The sequence below is a fragment of the Pongo abelii genome, chromosome 5 (genome assembly GCF_028885655.2).
Source record: "Pongo abelii isolate AG06213 chromosome 5, NHGRI_mPonAbe1-v2.0_pri, whole genome shotgun sequence".
Lineage (NCBI taxonomy): Eukaryota > Metazoa > Chordata > Mammalia > Primates > Hominidae > Pongo > Pongo abelii.
In genome coordinates this window covers 169,985,126-170,005,061 of record NC_071990.2, presented here as the reverse complement: position 1 = coordinate 170,005,061, position 19,936 = coordinate 169,985,126, and the positions used below count along the sequence as shown (strand labels likewise).

At 43.9% G+C, this 19,936-nt stretch overlaps 1 protein-coding gene across 8 annotated transcripts in view; it reads right to left on the bottom strand.

Annotated features, from left to right (window-relative positions):
* Positions 1 to 19,936, bottom strand: part of KIF25 (kinesin family member 25) — a 71,290-nt gene that overhangs the window by 26,301 nt on the left and 25,053 nt on the right. For 6 of the 8 annotated variants that reach the window (XM_054558480.2, XM_054558485.2, XM_054558481.2 and 3 more), the window contains 3 exons: positions 18,302 to 18,390; positions 15,295 to 15,331; positions 910 to 977 (listed from right to left, as the gene is read on the bottom strand). In XM_054558480.2, the coding sequence (XP_054414455.2) occupies positions 910 to 977; positions 15,295 to 15,331; positions 18,302 to 18,390 (194 nt within the window). The remainder of the gene's footprint in view (positions 1 to 909; positions 978 to 15,294; positions 15,332 to 18,301; positions 18,391 to 19,936) is intronic. The other 2 variants (XM_054558484.2, XM_054558487.2) reach the window with 1 other exon arrangement.

Below are 19,936 nucleotides of genomic sequence, written 5' to 3'. Positions count from 1 at the left end.
CCCGGTGGTTCTTTCCCGGCCTTGTCCTTCTTACCACTCCTGTGCTCGTCAGTGCTCAGCGGAGGCTTGAGGGGAACCCTCTACCCTTCTCCAGATGTGACCCTCTCAAGCGACACAGGCTGCTGCCGGGGAGAGGAAGAGGCCTCAGGCACTGACGTCCTTCCGAGGAGCAGGAGGGCAGAGCCTGGGAGCAGGACCACTCAGCCAGCCCTTGGTAGCTGAAGGAGGATGAGCAGGGCTTTCCAAAGGCCACGCACATTGATTCTGAGCCTTCCGGGGCTCTCCTGCCACCCTGGGAATACACCACGACCCAGTGCCGAGGAAGGCATCTGACAGAAAGCCTTATAGTTAGTTGCTATCATCGCAACGAAATTACTATCAACAAACTGGATATATAAAAAATGTCTATTTACTTAAAACGATGAACATATGGATTACAGATGTCCCTCGACTTATGATGGGGTGGCAACCTGAGAAACCCATTGTAGGTTGAAAATATTGCAAGTTGAAAATGCATTTGATACACCTAATTTACCAAGCATTGTAGCTCAGCCTAGCTTGCCTTAAATGTGCCCAGAACACACACATTAGCCTACAGGTGGGCAAAATCACCAAATGGAAAGCTTGTACACTAAAGTGTTGACTGTTTCACATAGTTTATTGAATACTGTACTGAAAGCAAAAACCAGAAGGGTTGTAATGGGCACTCGAGACACAGTGTCTACTGAATGTGTATCTCTTTCACACCTTCCTAAAGTTGAAAAATCTACGTCAGGGACCATCTGTACTTATAATCATAATTAGTCAAATGATAGGATAAATTGCACATTTCATTACTCAAACCCCAATGCAAAATTTGTATTTTTAATGTGGAAGTTTGCTTTATAGGACATCTTGAAAAGCACTTACCTTTCAAAATGATATGTCTTATTAATCAGAGGGTGGCCAGGACGATCACATTTCACCAGAACTGTTTCCTGAGAGAAAAGAGTAAAACGATGTCGTAAGACTTTGTGGGCTGAGTTAATTAAACACAAGCCCCACCAACCCCAGCCTGCCGCCTGTTTTTGTAAACAACAAAGTTTGCCTGGAACACAGCCCCGTCCTTTGTTTACATACTGTGTACGGCTGCTTCTTCCTCAAGGGCAAAGTTGGATGATTGAGTTGGAGACCGCAAGGCCTTCAACGACGAAAATATTAACTCCCTGGCCCTTTCCTGAAAAGGTTTGCCAACCCCCATAAAGAGAAGAAGAAAGTCGCATCTACTGAGGAACACACAACAGAGCTCCTCAATCTGCCACAGGCTGAAGGTTCAACACCCAAATTACTGACTCTAAGGGCCCTTGATAGTTCACAGGAGAGGTTTTCAAATGGCAAAAAAATCACATCTCAGACATCATTGTATTCCATTGTAACCAGTGGAACTAACAAGTCTGTTTCAAAAACAAATTTCGATCTTGCTGGACTGTATTCTTAAATTACATCCTGTGTAAGGGAAGCAAAGGCATTTTTCAGCAAGAAATCTGAAATTAGTTTTGTTTCACTTAAGCAAAGAAAAGATGAACCTGGATTGGTTCCAGTTCTAAAACAAAATGTGTATTCATGAAATAGCAGGGGTGATAGGAAGAATGAAAACCACAACTGCAGTGGCGAATAACCCAGAGGCACTGGATTTTTTGCATAACAGTGTTTAGCGGATGCTAGGATGATACCTCCACACCTTCTTCTTAGTAGTGTGTGTCTGTGTGTATGTGTGTGTGTATCTGCAATAACATGTCAAAGAAGTGGCCTATTTTATAAAGACAAAAGCTGTAAGATTCAACAGCTGTTTGTGGTTGTTGTTGCTGTTTGTTACTCGCTTACTGTTGGACGGGCAGTCGTGGGCAGCTGCCGGACTATTGTTGCCTCTGGATTCTGTGAGGTCTCCGATGTGAAATGCTGATATAATCAAATAGTGAACTTTCCTGTCTTGCCAGAGGTGAAAGGCTACAGGAATCCCCGGCATGCCTCTCAGTGGGGCAGCTCAGGAAGCAATGACGGAACGCCAGCCTCAGCCCCGCGCTGCCTGGGGACAGAGCCTCGGCTGTGCCTCGCTGCCTGGGGACAGAGCCTCGGCTGTGCCTTGGAGGCAGCCTTGGGTTGCTCCCTGCCCCATGCCTGCTGCTATTGTCCAGTGTAATGAAACAGCGCCCTGGCTATCCCCTAACTGGCCTCTGCCTCCAGTCCAGCACCCCTCCCACCTGTCCTTTATGTTGTTGCTGTAGAAATCTTTCTCAAATGCAAATTAGAAAAGAAGAAAGCAGATGAAGTCACTGAAGCCAAAGAAAGAAAGTTAAGAGGGAGGCAGTGGGTGATGCAGAATGCCACCTGTTGCCGAGAGGTCGCTTGGGTCCTTGTTTAAAACTCTTGATTGGATTTGGTAGACTGGGAGGTCACTTGCTACCATGATTTGTATCCAGTTTCCTGGGATGACCTTTGGGACAGCGGGTGGGGATGCAGGCCCGACCACAGTGATTCTGGCAATGCCGGGAGGAGCAGCCGGTGGCTGGGGGCGGTCCGTGGTCTCCATTGCAGCACAGAAGCGACCACCAGGATGTGGAGGTTGCGTGTGCTCGTGCTCTGGCACGGCTTTCACAGAAGAAGCTTATGTCTCTGCTGAGTATTTACTGGGCAGTCATTGTGTACCAGAAACTGTTTCGGAACCTGCATGTTCTTACATGATAATGTCACATCCCCTAAGCCAGAGGCAGCTCTTCGGTTCCCTTCAGGCTCAAAACACCGAAGCAAAACTCCGACACCCATCAGGACCAAGCCCCTGGCCTTGCCATAAGAACAGACCTCCCAGTCCCTAATCCAACCGCCAGCCTAGGCCCCTTGCTCCTTTCTTGCGGCATATTTTCATTTTTCTGCCATCCACTTAGGGGACTGTTCCTTTGATGCTATGCCAGAATATAATCCTAGTGCTCTCGTATGAACTGCACAGGAACACACACCCCATAGTGTTTTACTGCTGTCTTCAAATGTCCAAGTTTTAACCATAAAGAAAAGCAAATGAAAAACGCAAAGGTCTACAATGTCTGACCCGAAAGCTCAAGGGACACCATACAAGAAACATGCAAAGCCATAAAAACAAGCCTGAGTCCAAAGGGTCCCCATGCTATTTAGAACTTCATTCCACAGTGAGATCGTTCAATTTTAAACATCTGAAATTATTCCACAGCAAAGTTTAATTTTTCCAAACAGCTTCAATGCTTTCCTGCCTGTCCAAAAACCCTCCCCACTCATGATACTAAATACCCTTAATCTCACAAGAAGGATTCATTTCTCTTGGCTTTTTAAACAACTTTCTTTTATCCAAATTTTCAAGCTCTTGACAGCATCCTTCTTTTCAAGATGGGACTGCCCATCTGGAGCCACTTCCCTGAAGAGGCCTGAACACACCTGCAGGGGGGACGCATGGCCCCTGCCTCAGGAATCACAAGGTCCCCATGAAACAGCCTTTGAAAAGCACCTGGCTCAGAGGCAATGATCAGTAAAAACTGTTTTCCTTACATTTACATACTGTAGCATCTAGTTTTTTATTTATATTCAATTTCCTAGGATAACTTTAAAAGCACTTGGGGCATAAAATTCTTTGTCATCAAATTTTAGAGCTAAAAGTACATTGAATTCACCCTCTCCATTTTAAGTAAGGAAACCTGAGAGGAAGAGGAGACCCATGAACAACATGCAGACAGAGTCAGGGACTCTCCCAGAGGCAGACACAAAACAGCCAGGAGGGAGGGACTACGCGCTCCGTGCAAGCCGAGACTGACTGCTGCGGATATCAACAGTCCTGTGGATGGCGGTTCAAGGCCTGGTGAACCCACGTTAAAAAAGAACAAGTAATGTATTAAGGACCATACAGTCTCCGACCATTAAAAATTTTGTCTCAGGTGTATCAAATCTATCAATCCTGCCAAGCACCACCAGAAAAATATGCTTTACATTGGCTGCATGTAACTAAATAAGTGTCATTTGATACATAGGCTCTGTTGACTACATTCAGACACTCAAGTCAGTAACTGTCAATCTTAACAATAAGGGAGAATCAGGGACGAACAAAGACAGTTCAACAAGAACTTGATACAAAGCCAGAAATCTGTTCTCCCATGTCTGATTATCAACAGAGTGGATATAAATTAAATGAAAAATGAAAATAAATAGCCTTTAAGACAGCTACCAAGAACTAGGGCAGCAGCCAGATTCTCCATCTGAGATCAACTTTATTAATAGATTGAATCCAAACGATGAAATGCTGAATTAGATTGCAAATGGAAATGAACTGCCGTGTTACGCGTCCAATACAAACTCAGACTCTCTTTAGACTTTTGGAAATAAAAACATAAAGTGGGAGCCAGGAGACACAAGGTCACAAAACGGATCATTGCTTTCTCAGCAGATTTGATGGCATGAAGCCCTTCAATGAGCAGGCCTATCAAATTAAAAAGCAACATCTTGGATTCTGATTTAAAAACAGAATCCAAAATGCCCCAATAAAATTTTATTCTATTTTGACGAGTAAGATGGAAAACCTCAAATATCCAAATCTGAAGATTCAGTGGAACTTTGGCAGGAACGGGAGAGGACTGCCAAGAGAATGAATAAAGTAACAAGGAACGGTAACAATAAAAAGTGATGTTAATAATCATAATAAGCTTTCCCCAGGGGCTGGGGCCAGGCCTCAGCCTCAGGATGCATTTCCTCACTGAAAAACTCCTTCAGGTTAACCAGGATGCAAGCAGGGAAGTGTAGAAAGGCAATTACTAAACCACAAATACTCTGTGTGTTCACTTATAAAAGGAGGGGATTGATAAGGGGAGGGGATTGATAAGGTCCCGAGGGCTCCTATTAACACGAAGTCCTGATCATGAGGATTTAATCTGTCTCCTTTTGTTTGACTCAAGAATACTGGTGCTTAAGGCATCAAGTGAGATAAATATATATATATATTTGCGTGGTGGGAGCAAAGTCAGCAAGATGCTGACGAGAGAGAGCTGGTGCTCAGCTCCCTCCGCCCAAGAAAGGACCAAGGCAATGACTACACAGCTGAGCTCGGACCGTGTGGAAGGAAGAGAGCTAAGATCTGGCAGAGTGTGCAGCGCAGCATGGGAGTGGAGAGGCACCTGTGTTGACCAGAAGTCCAGGAGGGCAGAGTGGAGGCACCTGGCTTCTGCAGCCCCATCTCCCCTGCCTGGGTCAGATCTGCCTGGAGTCAGAAGGGACTTCCCCTTGCAGGGAAAGAGAAGCAGCAGATCCCCACCAGCCCCTACAGAAAATACCTACAGTCCTTACAGCAGGGGAATCCTGCAGTCCTCACAAGCCCTGAGCCATTTGGGAGCTGCAGGGAATTCACGACACAGCTCCATGGCCCCAGATTAGGAGCACAAGGTGTGCACTGCTCACCCCCCAGCCATCCCTGTGAGCCAAGCTGCTGCAGCACAGCCCCATCTTGAGACCAGAGCCACCTCTGGAGCATGCCCTGCTCTGGGGAACGGAAACCACGGCCATTCTCCAGCCTTGGAGCTCCATCTTCATGATGCCAAGCCTACACGGGTGGTTGAACGTCACAACCCCAGCTGCATGGAGCCCGGGCCCAGGATCGGCTGTGACTCCGGCCTTGCACAGCAGGGAGACCAACCCCCATCACTGCCCTACCAGCTGGAGGAGTCTGGCAGTCCCACCCACAGCAACCCTGCCCTTGAGTTAGCCAAGCTGCTGTTCACCCTTCCCTAAGTAGGAGAGGCCCCTGAGCCTCCTAGTGGCTAATACACCTCCGGGCCAGAGGAGGGGCTGTGCACCTGTGCTCAGGACATGAGAAACAGCCCCACAGTACCCCAACACCCTACAGACATGCTCCTCACCTGCCCAATAAGAGCCTGAGAAACAGCCCCGTTGGCCACCATCAGTAAGCATATCCCCGAGCCAGCCATGCAGCCTTGCACCTGTACCCCAGACCCAAGAAACAGCCGCATAGTTCACCCCTGGTGGACACATCCCAGGCCAGCCACACAGCCTGAAACCTGTACCCCAGACCCACGAAACAGCCACACAGGTCACCCCTGGCAGATATACCTCAGGCCAGCTGAGCAGCCATGTGCCCTTGTCCCAGGCCTGAGAAGCAGCCCTGTGGGTAGCCCCTGGCAAACACACCCTCAGGCCAGCCAAGCAGCCATGCAGCTGTGGCCCAGACATGGGCAGCAGCCCCTTGAACAGGCCCCAGCAGACACACCCCAGACCAGCTGAGCAGCCTTGTATCTGTGTCCTGGATCAGAGAAGCAACCCTACAGGTCACTCCTGGCAGGCACACTCCCAGGCCAGCTAAGCAACTGTGTGCCCATGCTTCTGGCCAGAGAAACAGCCATGTGGCTCCAACTCCAATGAGCCAGACCCCATGTTGTGTGACCTACTGTGTGCATGTGTGTATCCCCAACCTGAGATATAGCCTGAGGTTATATGTGGAAAAGCCACATCACTGTTACCACAGACTCCCTCACTGTAGGCCACTGAGAAACTCACAAACACCACTAGTGTGTATGACAGCTAAAGGAACAATATGGAGACTACATTACTGGGTCCATCTAGAACCATGCACCCTAAGTCTTTCCTCCTGAAACCTACTCCATAAAATTGGAAGAGACAATTTTTTCACCAGATGTATAGGAGTCAATGTTAGGGACACAGGAACCATGAAAAAGCAGGGAAATATGTAACCTCCAAAGGGAAGTAATAATCCTCTAGTAACAGACCCTAATTATAAGGAAATATATGACATAACAGAAAAAGAATTCAAAATAACAATCTTAAGGAAACTCAGTGAGATACAAGAAAATACAGACAATTCAATGAACATGGGAAAACAATTCATAATTTGAATGAAAAATACAATAAAGGGACACAATTATAAAAAAGAATCAAATCTTAGAGCTGAAGAATTCAATGAAATATATGATACAATAGAGAAATAAAAAATATAATAGAGAGCTTCAACAACAGACTAGACCAAATAGGAGGGAAAAAATTCTAAACTTGAAGACAGGTCTTTTGAAATAACACAGGCAGACAGAGGGAAAGAGAGATAATAAGAAATAATGAGGAAAGCTCACAGGATTTATGGGACAGCATTAAGTGAATCAATATTTGTATTATGGGCATTCCAGAAAGAGAAGAGAAAAGCTCAGGAAAACACATTTAATAAAAATATAGCAGAAAATTTCCCAAGTCTTGTGAGAGAAATGGACATTTAGGTCCAGGAAGCTTAAAGAACCCCCAGGCAGGTCCTCTCCAAGGCACATTGTAGGAAAATTGTCAAAAGTCAAAGACAAATAATTTTAAAAGCAGCAAGAGAAAAGCATTAAGTCACACATAAGTCCATTAAACCAACAGTGGATTTCTCAGCAAAGACTTTGCAGTCCAGGAGAGAATGGGATAATATAGTCAAACTACTGACTGAAAGAAAAAAATACTTCAGCCAATAATATTATACCCAGCAAAGCTATCCTTCAGAAATGAAGGAAAAATAAAATCTTTCACAGACAAGTAAAAACTAAAAGAATTCATTACCACAAGACGGGACTTACAAGAAATACTCAAGGGTGTCTTACATCTCGAAGTGAGAAGACAATAACCACTGTCATAAAAAATACAAAACTATAAAAGTCACTTGTATAGCCAATGCAAAAAGAAGAAACCAAAAGGAATTGGACTCACTATAGAAAACCACCTAAATGCAAAAAATAAACAATAAGAGAGGAAGTAAGAAGCAAAGGATATACAAAACAATCAAAAAGCAGTCAATAATATGACAAGAGTAAGTCCTCACCTATTAATAATAACCTTGAATGTAAACAAATTAAATTTCCCACTTTAGAGATGTAGACTGCCTGACAGATTAAAGAACAAGACCCAATTATATGCTGTCTACAAGAAACTCACCTCACCTCAACTGTAAAGAGACATATAGACTGCAAGTGAAGGGATGGAAAAAAATATTCCAAGCAGAGAGAAACCAAAAGCAATCAGGAGTAGCCTCACTTGTGTAAGACAAAACAGACTTCAAGTTAAAAGCCATAAAAAAGAGGACAGGAGGGACATTACACAATAAGGGATCAATTCAGCAAGAGAATATGACAATTGTACATATATTTTCACCCATATATGTATAAAGCAAATATTATTAGATCTAAAGGGTAAGATAGGCCCCAATACAATAATCACTGAGGACTTCAACACCCCACTCTCAGCATTGGATAGATCATCTACACATAAAATCAACAAAGAAACATTGGATTTAAACTGCACCATAAACCAAAAGGACCCAGCAGACACTTAGAGAACATTTCACTTAACAGCTACAGAATACATTTTTTCATCAGCAAATGGAACATTCTTCAGGATTGACCACGTGTTAGGACACAAAACAAGTCTCAACAATTTTTTTCCAATCAAAACCACATCTAGTGTCTTATTTGACCATAACAGAATAAAAGTCCACATCAATAACAAGAGGAACATTTGAAAATATACAAATACATGGAAATCGAGCAACATGCTCCTGAATGACCAATGGATGAAGGTGGAAATTAAGAATGAAAATTTAAAATTCTCTGAAACAAATTAAAATAGAAATATATCATACCAAAACCTATGGGACACAGCAAAAAATTTAAAATTCTCTGAAACAAATTAAAATAGAAATATATCATTCCAAAACCTATGGGACACAGCAAAAGCAGTATTAAGAGCCAAGTCTGTAGCAATAAATGCCTACATAAAAAAACTAGAAAGATTTCATATAAATGACATTATGATGCACCTCAAGGAACTATAAAAGCAAGAACAAATCAAACCCAAAATTAATAGAAGAAAATAAATAAAGATTAGAACCACAATAAAAGAAATTGATACAAAAAATACAAAAGATCAATGAAACAAAGTTAATTTTTAAAATAGATAAACAAAATCAACAAACCATTAGCCAGACTAACAGAAAAAAGAAGGAAGACCCAAATAAAATCAGAAACAGAAAAGGAGATGTCACAATGGCTACTACCACAAAAATACAAAGGATCATCCGGAACTACTATAAACAACCATATGCCAAAAAATTCAAAAACCTAGAAGAAACAGATAAATTCCTGGATACATATAATCTACCAAGATTGAATGAAAAAGAAATAAAAAATCTGAACAGACCAATAACAAGTAATGAGACTGAGTCAGTAATAAAGTCTTCTAACGAAGAAAAGTCTAGGACCAGAAGACTTCACTACTAAATTCGACCAAACCTTTAAAGAATAATTAATACCAATTCTTCTGAAACTATTACAAAAAAAACTGAAGCAGGGGAAATTCTTCCTAACTCATTCTACAAGGCCAACATAACTGGGATACCAAATCCAGACAATGACAAAACAATAACAAAAAACTATAGGCCAACATTCCTGATGAACATAGTTACAAAAGTCCTCAGCAAAATACTAGCAAACTTCATTGAACAGCACATCAAAAAGATAATACACCATGATGAAGTGGGATTTATTCCAAAATGCGAGGACAGTTCAAAATATGCAAATCACTAAACAAATTGGGTCACATCTACAGAATGAAGGACAAAAATCATGTGATCATCTCCAAAGATGTAGAAAAAGCTTTTCAAAATATTCAACATCCTTTCATGATAAAAAGCAACTCTTAATAAATTAGGTATAGAAAAAAAACAACCTCAATATAATAAAGACAATATAGAACAAACCCACAGCTAACATCCTAACGTCTTTCAGCTTTTTCTTTAAGGACTGGAATAAGACAAGGATGCCAAGCCTCACCACTCTTATCAATATGGTATTGGAAGTCCTAGTCATAGCAATTAGGCAAGAGAAAGAAATAAAGAGCATCCAAATCATAAAGAAGGAAGTCAAGTTGTTCCTGCTTGAAGATAACATGATCTGATATATAGAAAATCCTAAAGACTCTACCAAAAATCTCTTAGAACTGATCAACAAATTTGGTAAAGTTGCAGGATACAAAATTAATATTAAAAAAATCAGTATTGTTTCTATATATGAGCAATGAACTAAATGAAAAATAAATTTAAAAGGCACTCCCATTTATATACAATAGCTGCAAAAATTTTAAAATGCCTAGGAATAAATTTAACCAAGGAGGTGAAAAACCTCTAAAAGGCTAATTAGAAAACACTAATGAAAGAAATTGAAGAGGGTGCAAACAAATGGAAAGACATCTCATGCTCAAGAATTGGAAGAATTAAAATTGTTAAAATGACAATACAGCACAAAGCAATCTAGAGATTCAATGCAATCCTTATCAAAATACCAATGACATTTTTCACAGAAATTGAAAAAATTGTAAAATTTGTATGGATCCACAAAAGATTCCAAATGGCCAAAGAAATGCTGAGAAAAAAGAACAAAGCTGGAGGAATCACACTACATGCTCTCAAAATATATTACAAAGCTATAGTAACCAAAATAGCATGGTACTGGCATGAAAACAAACATATAGACCAGTGGAACAGAATAGAGAACCCAGAAATTAACCAACATATCTATAATCAACTGATTTTTTAACAAAGATGTCAAGAACACTCATTGAGGAAAGGATGGTCTCTTCAATAAATGGTACTAGGAAAACTGGAAATCCATATACAGAAGAATGAAACTAGACCCCCACCTCTTACACTATACAGAAATCAACTCAAAATGGATCAAAGGCCTAAATGTGAGACACAAAGTGATTAAACTACTGGAAGAAAACATAGAGGAAATGCTTCAGGAAAAGATTTTATGGGAATCTTTTTTGGCTTCAAGGAAGAAATTCCTTCATAAGGTAGGCCAAATCCATACAGTATTCCTTCATAAGGTAGGCCAAATCCATACAGTAAACTAAAGAGAATGTTCTATTAAAGGAAAGAACAACAAATCCATGAAGTTCTCTCTCAGGCCATTTAAGATAAGAGTGATGCAGTAGGGCCTATGGGCCCACAGAAATCCAAGCTATGACTGACCACAAGAGGGACATGTGATCTGAGAGACCAATAGATGCTTCTTTATCAACTAAGATGGATCCTAAGATTAAGGAAATAAGAGGTACCTGAGTCAGGGGTTCAGGGCTTGGCTGCCTGACAGCTTCCTAAATTCCTATGGCTGCAAGGAAAACCACACTCTTGCTAAACTCCCTAACAACAGGAGTCATCAGGAAAATCCCTAACTGATTTACAACCCAGACCACTGCAACCCTGATTAGGCAGAGGATCAGCTTTGCACAATTCTTTCCTGAGAAGCAGCTGCAGACTTCCAGCTATTTTCGGCTAGCTTATACAGACTGTGCACAAACTCTGTGTCCTGCAGTTCACCTTTTAACAGAGAGAGCTGGAGACTGTCTCTTCTCAGTTTGCAAACTGATATCACCGATAAAATCCCCCTTTCTACTCTTTAGCCATCCTGGTAGCCATTACCATTGACTGTGGTAATCATTTTACTCATTGTATGGTTTTGTTTTTGTTTTTGTTTTGAGATGGAGTCTCATTCTTGTTGCCCAGGCTGGAGGGCAATGATGCAATCTCAGCTCACTGCAGCCTCTGCCTCCCGGATTCAAGGGATCTCCTACCTCAGCCTCCCAAGTAGCTGGGACTACAAGCGCCCACCACCACGCCCAGCTAATTTTTTGTATTTTTAGTAGAGACAGGGTTTCACCATGTTGGCCAGGCTGGTGTCGGACTCCTGGCCTCAGGTGATCCATCTGCCTCGGCCTCCCAAAGTGCTAGGATTACAAGTGTGAGCCACTGTGTCCGGCCTTCATTGTAAAATTGATTACCACATGTGTCATCCAAAGATGGATGGCAATCATATACATCTGTATATAAAATTACCATGTTGTAGATGTTGAATGTATACAATTTTTGTCGATTTTACCTAAATAAAGCTGAATCAATCAATCAATCAATCAATCATACTTTAAAATAAAGAATTGTAAAAGTTTTTCTTCCCAGGGACATAGTAAGAGCAATTTTAAAGTACAGCTATAACAATTTTCTTGGCCTTTTTAAAAAGTATAAGGCTATCAATCTGTTAACTAAAACTACCTTTTAAAAAAGAGTTTCTAAAGTTTACAATATGTAACCCATCATCAGACTGATTCAGGTGACGGGCCTTGTAGAACCGCAAACGAGACATATGGTAATCAACGCGACACAAAATCATCTTCAAAATGGCATTGTGTCCTACATGACCTGAGACTTTCCTGTTAAATTCAAAATTATCAATGTTAGTGAAGTGTTTAGCATTTTATGTGCTTTCTAAATTCATCTTGTGATCACCATAATAAGCTGAATGAAGGAGAGGCCCAGCATTTTTTTAACTGTTCTCACTGGGGACTTTGTAACATACACAGAAATGGGGGAAACAGCATAAGACGTCCTCAGGTGCAATCACCCGGCACCACAAGTGTGGAATATCCGGCCAATCTTGTTTTACAGATACTCCTGCACAACCCACCTCCCTTTCCTCAGCATACTTTATATTCAAAACCAGACAACAGATCGTTTTATCGCTAAGTATTACAGGCTGCATTTTTAAATGATAAGAACACTTTTAAAGCACAATTTGCCCTGTGGTAGCTCACGCCTACAATCCTAGCACTTTGGGAGGCCAAGGCAGGAGGATCACATAAGCCAGGAGTTCAAGACTAGCCTCGGCAACATAGTGAGACCTCCCATCTCTAAAAAAAAAAAAAAAAGAAATTATAGAATACAATCACCATGCCATTCATCACACTTTATAAAATTAATGTCACATGGAGAGTGGCAGAATATGTCACCCCAAAATATGCCACTTTGGCATCAGGATTATCTTTACTTAAAGGCTCCTGAGAAGCAGGAGGCTCACACAGAGCACTCCAGCTTCCCCTCTTCCTCCTGCACTGAAGGCAGGACCTGACCCTCCCGTGAGAGCCGCCCTTGCTGGGCCAGGAGCAACGCATGTTCTCGTCAGTAGATGGAGTCTGTGATGGTTAATACTGAGCATCAACTAGATCAGCGGATTAAAGAATACAAAATATTGATCTTGGGTGTGGCTGTGAGGCTGTTGCCAAAGGAAATTAACATTTGAGTCAGTGGGGTGGGAGAGGCAGACCCACCCTTAATCCGCATGGGCACCGTCTAATCAGCTGCCAGTGAATATGAAGCAGGCAGAAAAATGTGCAGAGAGAGACTGGCCTAGCCTCCCAGCCTACATCCTTCTCCCGTGCTGGATGCTTCCTACCCTCGAACATCGGACTCCAAGTTCTTCAGCTTTGGGACTCGGACTGGCTCTCCTTGCTCCTCAGCCTGCAGATGGCTATTGTGGGACCTTGTGATCGTGTGAGTCAATACCTAATAAAATCTCCTCTACATATGTGTCTATTCCATTCGTTCTGTCCCTCTAGAGATCCCTGACTAATACAGGGTTGAAGCTGAGCATCTCTGCACAGACAGAACTGTTAGCAGAGCCCTCGCCTTCCCTCAGTCTCCCATCTCGTTTGGTGGCTTGTCCACAGTGGCCTCTGCCCAACCCTGCAGGGCAGTGCGCAGGCTGTGCCGCTCCTCGAGTCTTCATTTCCCGGGGGACTCCGTGTCAGGTAGACCCCACATTCAACAAATCTGATGCTCTTCCCCGTCAACCTGCCTTAGGCCAATTCCATTCTTAGGCCCTGCCAGGGACCCTAGGAGGATAGAGGAGAAGGTTCGCCCCCCTGTACACCCAGGACACATTCTGACTTCCCCCACTGTCCCAACAATGCCTGTGACAGTCGGCTTGTGCACACCAGGCTCCAAACCAGGACGCACTGAGGCTGACTCATCTCATTCTATTGCGTTCTCCCGCCTTTAAAAACAAAAGTTATTATTAGAGAAGCCAGGCAGTCTGGCTTCTCTGTGAAATGTCCACATTCTGGACTTGGCAGATGGTTTTCTCTCCTTTAAAATGACCATCCTCGAGACTTGATTAGATGCTGGTTTAATTTTGAAGCAAAAGTGCTTCATCAGTCCCACTGTGTCCCATCTGCTGCACCATCTCAGGACATCATGTCTCTGCATCCCAACTTCAGGGAAGCTGAGAGTGCTTAGAGGGTTTGAGGCAACCCTGAACCCTCGTCGTGAAGATCCCATCAGCCCTGAGCAGTGTCCACTCAGGAGCAAGTGCTTAGAGGGTTTGAGGCAACCCTGAACCCTCGTAGTGAAGATCCCATCAACCCCTGACCAGCGTCCTCTGAGGGCCTAGAGTCACTATTTCATTGAGGGTTTCAAATGATGGTTTTCCAATTTTATCATTTGTTGAGTTTATTACCTACAATCTTCTGTTCCCTCAAAAACCACGCATCTGTCGTGAGTATGTTTCCTACAGGAAAGACGTCACAACCCTTTTCTCTTTCCATCACTTTTCAGAATAATGAGTTGATGTTCTAGCACCCAAAAAAGTAATGTGAGGTCTTTTTAAAAACTCATTATTATGAACTCAAGATTGTACATATAATTATATATTTCAATCTGCTTTAGTCCCTCCTTAATCCCCAGGCTTCTATCCCGCGTTGAGGGAGTGCCTGCCGTGGGCTCCATGTGCTGGGACACAGCCCCCGTTCTGAGGCCTCCCTTCCTGTCCAGCCCCCCAAGTGCCCCAGGCTCCTCCCACACACTTCCTTTTCTGGCCCAGACGCAAGGTGTCGAGTGAGCTTTTCTCCTGCAGTGGGCTTGGTACTCAGAGACCCCAGCTGGGGTGTTGGGCTGCTCCTTCTGACTTCTCGGCCTTTTCGTGGATAAAACTAAAAAGCAAAGAGGCTTTCAAGAGAAACAAAATCATGCTTGATTCCAGTTTAGAATCACAAAGTTCACACTTGATATTACTGATTTTCTATTTATATCTCTTTTTGTGGTGCTCTAAATTTTAGAACTTGCTCATATTTGCACTGATTGATCATTTGAGCTGGAAAATAAATGGAAGTGAAGTAACTTCCTCACATAGAACTACGGGTCAGGAGCTGGTTTCCCACAAGGAAAGCGTGTCAAATGCTTAATTTCATGTTCCAATAGAAATCAAGGAACTAAAACAACTCTTCTTAACTAAGAAAGCCTAAAATAAATTATTTTCTATTTATTCAGTCTCTGAGTTGCTCTCCGTTGTAGGGATCTGTGGGGACTACGGAGACCCACCAAGCAGGAAGCTGCTCTCTGAATACAATTTGCGAGGAAAACTGTATACTCACGTCATCAACAGCATGGGCCACTTCTCTAGAGATGGAGCTGAAGGAATGAAACAACATTGAAAATACACATCATGAAGAAATTGCTTTCTGAATTCCTAACATTCAGCCTCTAAAACACCCTTGTGTTTCTTCGCCATCATCTCTGTCTCTGTCCTGGTCACTCTAAAACACCCCTCTGCTTCTCTGCCATCATCTCTGTCTCTGTCCTGGTCACTCTAAAACACCCCTCTGCTTCTCTGCCATCATCTCTGTCTTTGTCCTGCTCTCCCAGGACCCTGGCTTGGCTCCTCTTCCCTCTCTTCCTGTGTGCATGGAGCCACCCTTCCATCCTTTTCTAAAACTCCACTCGTCCTTTTTGACCTTATTCTTTTTATTCTTTTTACTCTTTACCTTTTATTTATTATTTTCTTCTCTTCCCCACCCCCTTTTGTCTTCTCTTGATTTTTTTACTCCAATACCCCTGTTCTTTATTTCTTGTTTTCATCTTCCCTGTCTGCATTGCATGGGAGAGTCATCCATACTCCAGTAATAACGCTTAAATACCTCCTTCATGTGCAGTTGAGAGCGGTGGTGATACAGAACAAGGGTCCCAAACCCCCGGCCATGGAGGCCTGTTAGAAACCAGGCTGCACAGCAGGAGGTGAGCGGTGAGCAAGTGAGCAAAGCTTCTCTGAATTACAGCCGCTCCCTATCACTGGCATCACTGCCTGAGCTCCACTTCCTGTCAGACCAGCAGCAGCATTAGATTCCCTTGGAAGCACAAACCCTACTGTGAAGTGTGCATGTGAGGGATGTAGGTTGCACACTCCTTATGAGATTCTGATGCCTGATGACCTGTCACTGTCTCCATCACCGCTAGATGGGACCCTCTAGTTGCAGGAAAATAAGCTCAAGGCTCCTACTGATTTTACATTGTGGTGAGTTGTATTATTATTTTGTTGTATATTACAGTGTAATAATAATAGAAATAAAGTGCATAATAAATGAAATGCAGTTGAATCATCCTGAAACCATCCCCGCCCCAGCCCGCCAGTCCATGGAAACCTGGTGTTCCATGAAGCTGGTCCCTGGTGCCAAAAAGGTTGGGGACCACTGATCTAGAAGACAAGCTCATTAGGTTCTCCCCTTCAGGAAATCAAGCATCTGCAAGCCATCATGAATCCGAAAAAATGCAACGTTTCAAAACCAAAAGCCGATGAACACAAACAATGTGACAGTCCACACACATGTTTATGGAGCCTCTTAGGAAGCTCTGAGAAGCCGAGCAGCCCAGAGCCGCACCATCCAGTAGAAAGAAGCCTCTGGGACTATGGAAACTTGCCTGTCTTTCTCGCCTGCCCGAGGCCACGCCTCAGATGTTTTCTCACCTGCCCGAGGCCACACCTCAGGTGTTTTCTCACCTGCCCGAGGCCATGCCTCAGATGAGGCTGCTGCAGCTGAGCAGCCCCATTTCTGATGGGATTTCATTTGCATTCATTTGCATGTATTTGCCTCTTGTGGTGGGAGGCTCGCAGAGAGGCTGGTGTGTAACAAAAGCCATCTGGAAGTGCCATGTGAAAGGCAAGTTCAGGAAAGCTGATCACAGCTGGGAGCCATTAACTACAGGCTGAGCATCCCTCATCCAAAAATCTGAAATACAAAATGCTCCAAAATCCAAAACATTTTGAGCACTGAGATGATGCTCAAAGAAAATGCTCACTGGATTATCTTGCTGAACCGGTACATATAAAACATGAACATTTGAAAATATGAAAAAATTCAAAATCGGAAACACTTCTTCTGGTCCCACATGTTTTGAATGAGGGCCCCTTTCCTGTCCCACGCCACACTGACGTACCCGACAGGCCCAATTTCCAGTCCTTTGACAAGTGACAAGTGGCCACCAGTCAAGAAAGTGCAGAAAGTACTAGAGCCAGCACAATCATGTCTAAAAACTTTGAAAAGAAAAAGTTTCAATGACTATCAAAAGATCCGAATTTCTTGTTTCACACTGTAGGACCAGCCAAGTGCTTTCTGAAGACCTTCTCAAGTCAAGTGCTAAACTGCAGGATGCAAACACGGTGAGACTCAAGCTAGGCCCTCCAAGGAAAGCTCATTTGGACAGATTAAGTGGAGGAACCCAAGACAACAAAAACAGCCTGAGCAAAGCTACAGAGTCAGGAGTGGGACCCAGTGCCCCCCGCAAACTGGTGGATACGGCCAACCCCATATGGCGTCGGGAAAGCCGGGAAGCACAGCCCCTTGGAGTGGCAGGAGGGTCAGCAATGGGAGTGGGGAGGGGCAGGTTTATGAAGGGAGGGCGAGAAGGTCAGGTGTGGTCGGCAATGGGAGTGGGGGGGGCCAGGTGTGGTCGGCAATGGGAGTGGGGGGGGCCAGGTGTGGTCGGCAATGGGAGTGGGGAGGGTCAGGTGTGGTCGGCAATGGGAGTGGGGATTTCCAGGGGGGTTGTTTCATGGGGAAGGAAGTAAGAGTCGTATTGAGTAGGGTTTTCAAGTAAGCATTTGAGTAAATGAACTTCAGATAATTTTGCTGTATCCATGAACACCATCAAAACTTTCTCTAAGTCAAAAGTATCAGTTGAGTCAATACTCATTGACTGCCTGCACAGCGGAGTGGGTGGTCTTTGGGGTTCATAAAGAAGGCAGGGCGCTCCCTTTTTGATGTAGTGACATAAAGGGAAAAGTCCATTCAAAGCCTGTCCCTGTTCGGTCGGACCCCGCAGAGGCAAACCACGAAAAGATGGATGCCCTCTCAGGTGCAGAACCACTACTACGCACAACAGGCCTGCTCAGGCAGTTTGGCCTTTTGCAGGCCGTATTACAGAGGGCTGCAGAGTGTCCACTGTCAGCAAGAAAGTGCCATCCTTAAACACAGCCCCCACCTACAACTGGAGAATGTCCTGTTTGGGGACCGGCGGCAGGACAGTAGATGGCATTTAAAATTGTGCCACTCCTCTGTCTTTTCCCTGAGCACACAGACATACACACACCGTGCAAACACAGGTTACCTGCTCTGCAAAACTGGATCATCAGATTCACTATCAAAAGGCAACAAAGGACGAATCCGACAGTGAACTCTGATATTTCCTTTCAGCTCCTGCAATGATCAAGAGGTCTGCGTGTCAACCCGGGCACAAGCCTGCACTGCGGAGCATCCCCCACTGAACGTGCACCGAGCACCAGCTCCTGAGACGCGGCTGTGAGATCTGCAGCACCCGTCTCCACTTCGAAAGACCCCTGCAGGGTAGTGAACAGTTATTTTATTTATTTATTTTTTGAGCCAGAGTCTTGCTCTGTCACCCAGGCTGGAGTGCAGTGGCGCAATCTCAGCTCACTGCGACCTCCGTCTCCCAGGTTCAAGTGATTCTCCTGCCTCAGCCCCCAGAGTAGCTGGGATGACAGGCGCCCGCCACCACGCCCAGCTAATTTTTGTATTTTTAGTACAGAAGGGTTTTCACCATGTTGGCCAAGCTGGTCTTGAACTCCTGACCTCAGGTGATCTGCCCGCCTCGGCCTCCCAAAATTCTGGGATTATAGGCATGAGCCACTGTGCCCAGCCATGAACAGTGATTTTAAACTTCCGGATTCATACTTCACAAATGTGTTCACTTGGCAAAAGGGTATCCCTTGGTAATAAGTACCAAGGAAAATCCCTTTGAATGGCATCCTGGGCTCAACCTTTTAGGCATTTTAGGGGGGATTTTGGAAATTCAGTATCTGTCATATTTCCTTGATTTAATGACTGGAAGGAAATTAGAAGCTTTTTATTCTCATAAACTCCACTGGTTTCCAGTGAGCAACACATCTTCCCCATATGTGCTTAGAACTTGCCAAATCTGTTCTGAAATCCTGTCTTGGATTCACAGCAAGTTTATTCACCCTGTCATGCTGAGCAGCTCCTTCTACGTTTTGAAAACCGAGTGGGTGTCATAGGCCAATGATTTACAGCCTCTGTCTGGTCTCTATGAACCCACAGAAGCTGGGATCAGCCTCTGCCTGCACGTTCTCCACGGGCCACACACTGCACACTCCTCAGCTAGACCAGGAGACCCAGGCTCGAGGTGGAACACTCAGAACCTTCCACAACCAATTCTTCCCTGCGGACTTCACTCCATCTTAGGAAGGTTCATGTTGTCCTTTTCATGCTCCAGATAAAAAAAAAGAAAGAAAGCTGCAGCGTAGTGAGACTTTCTGAAGTGCCAGGTGCTTCACTGATGTCTCCCTTTGTCTTTATAGCAACCCAGAGAGGTGGTGCTGTTGTGAAGATTAAATAAGAAAATACACCAAATGCTTTCAAAAGTACTTGGTACACAGGAAGCACTCAATAAATGTTCTCTTATATCAATGTTTGAAGCACTGAACTACATAAGTAGATGCTTAAAATGAGAATTATTCTTTGACACATCTAACAGCTGGAGAACCTCTCAGCACCGCCAGAGAGGAGGAGCTTCGCAGGAACACCGGCTTCGTGGGCCTCGGGCAGGTGGAATTCGGAAAGACTGGCCAAAGTGCAACCATTAAAATCAAACCCCACAGAAGTGAGGGTCACCCACTCAATCATCCACCTTGGCATCCTCGTGTTGTAAAATCAAACCCTGAGACTTTACATTAAATTTCATGGGATCTCAGGTCTCATACCTTCG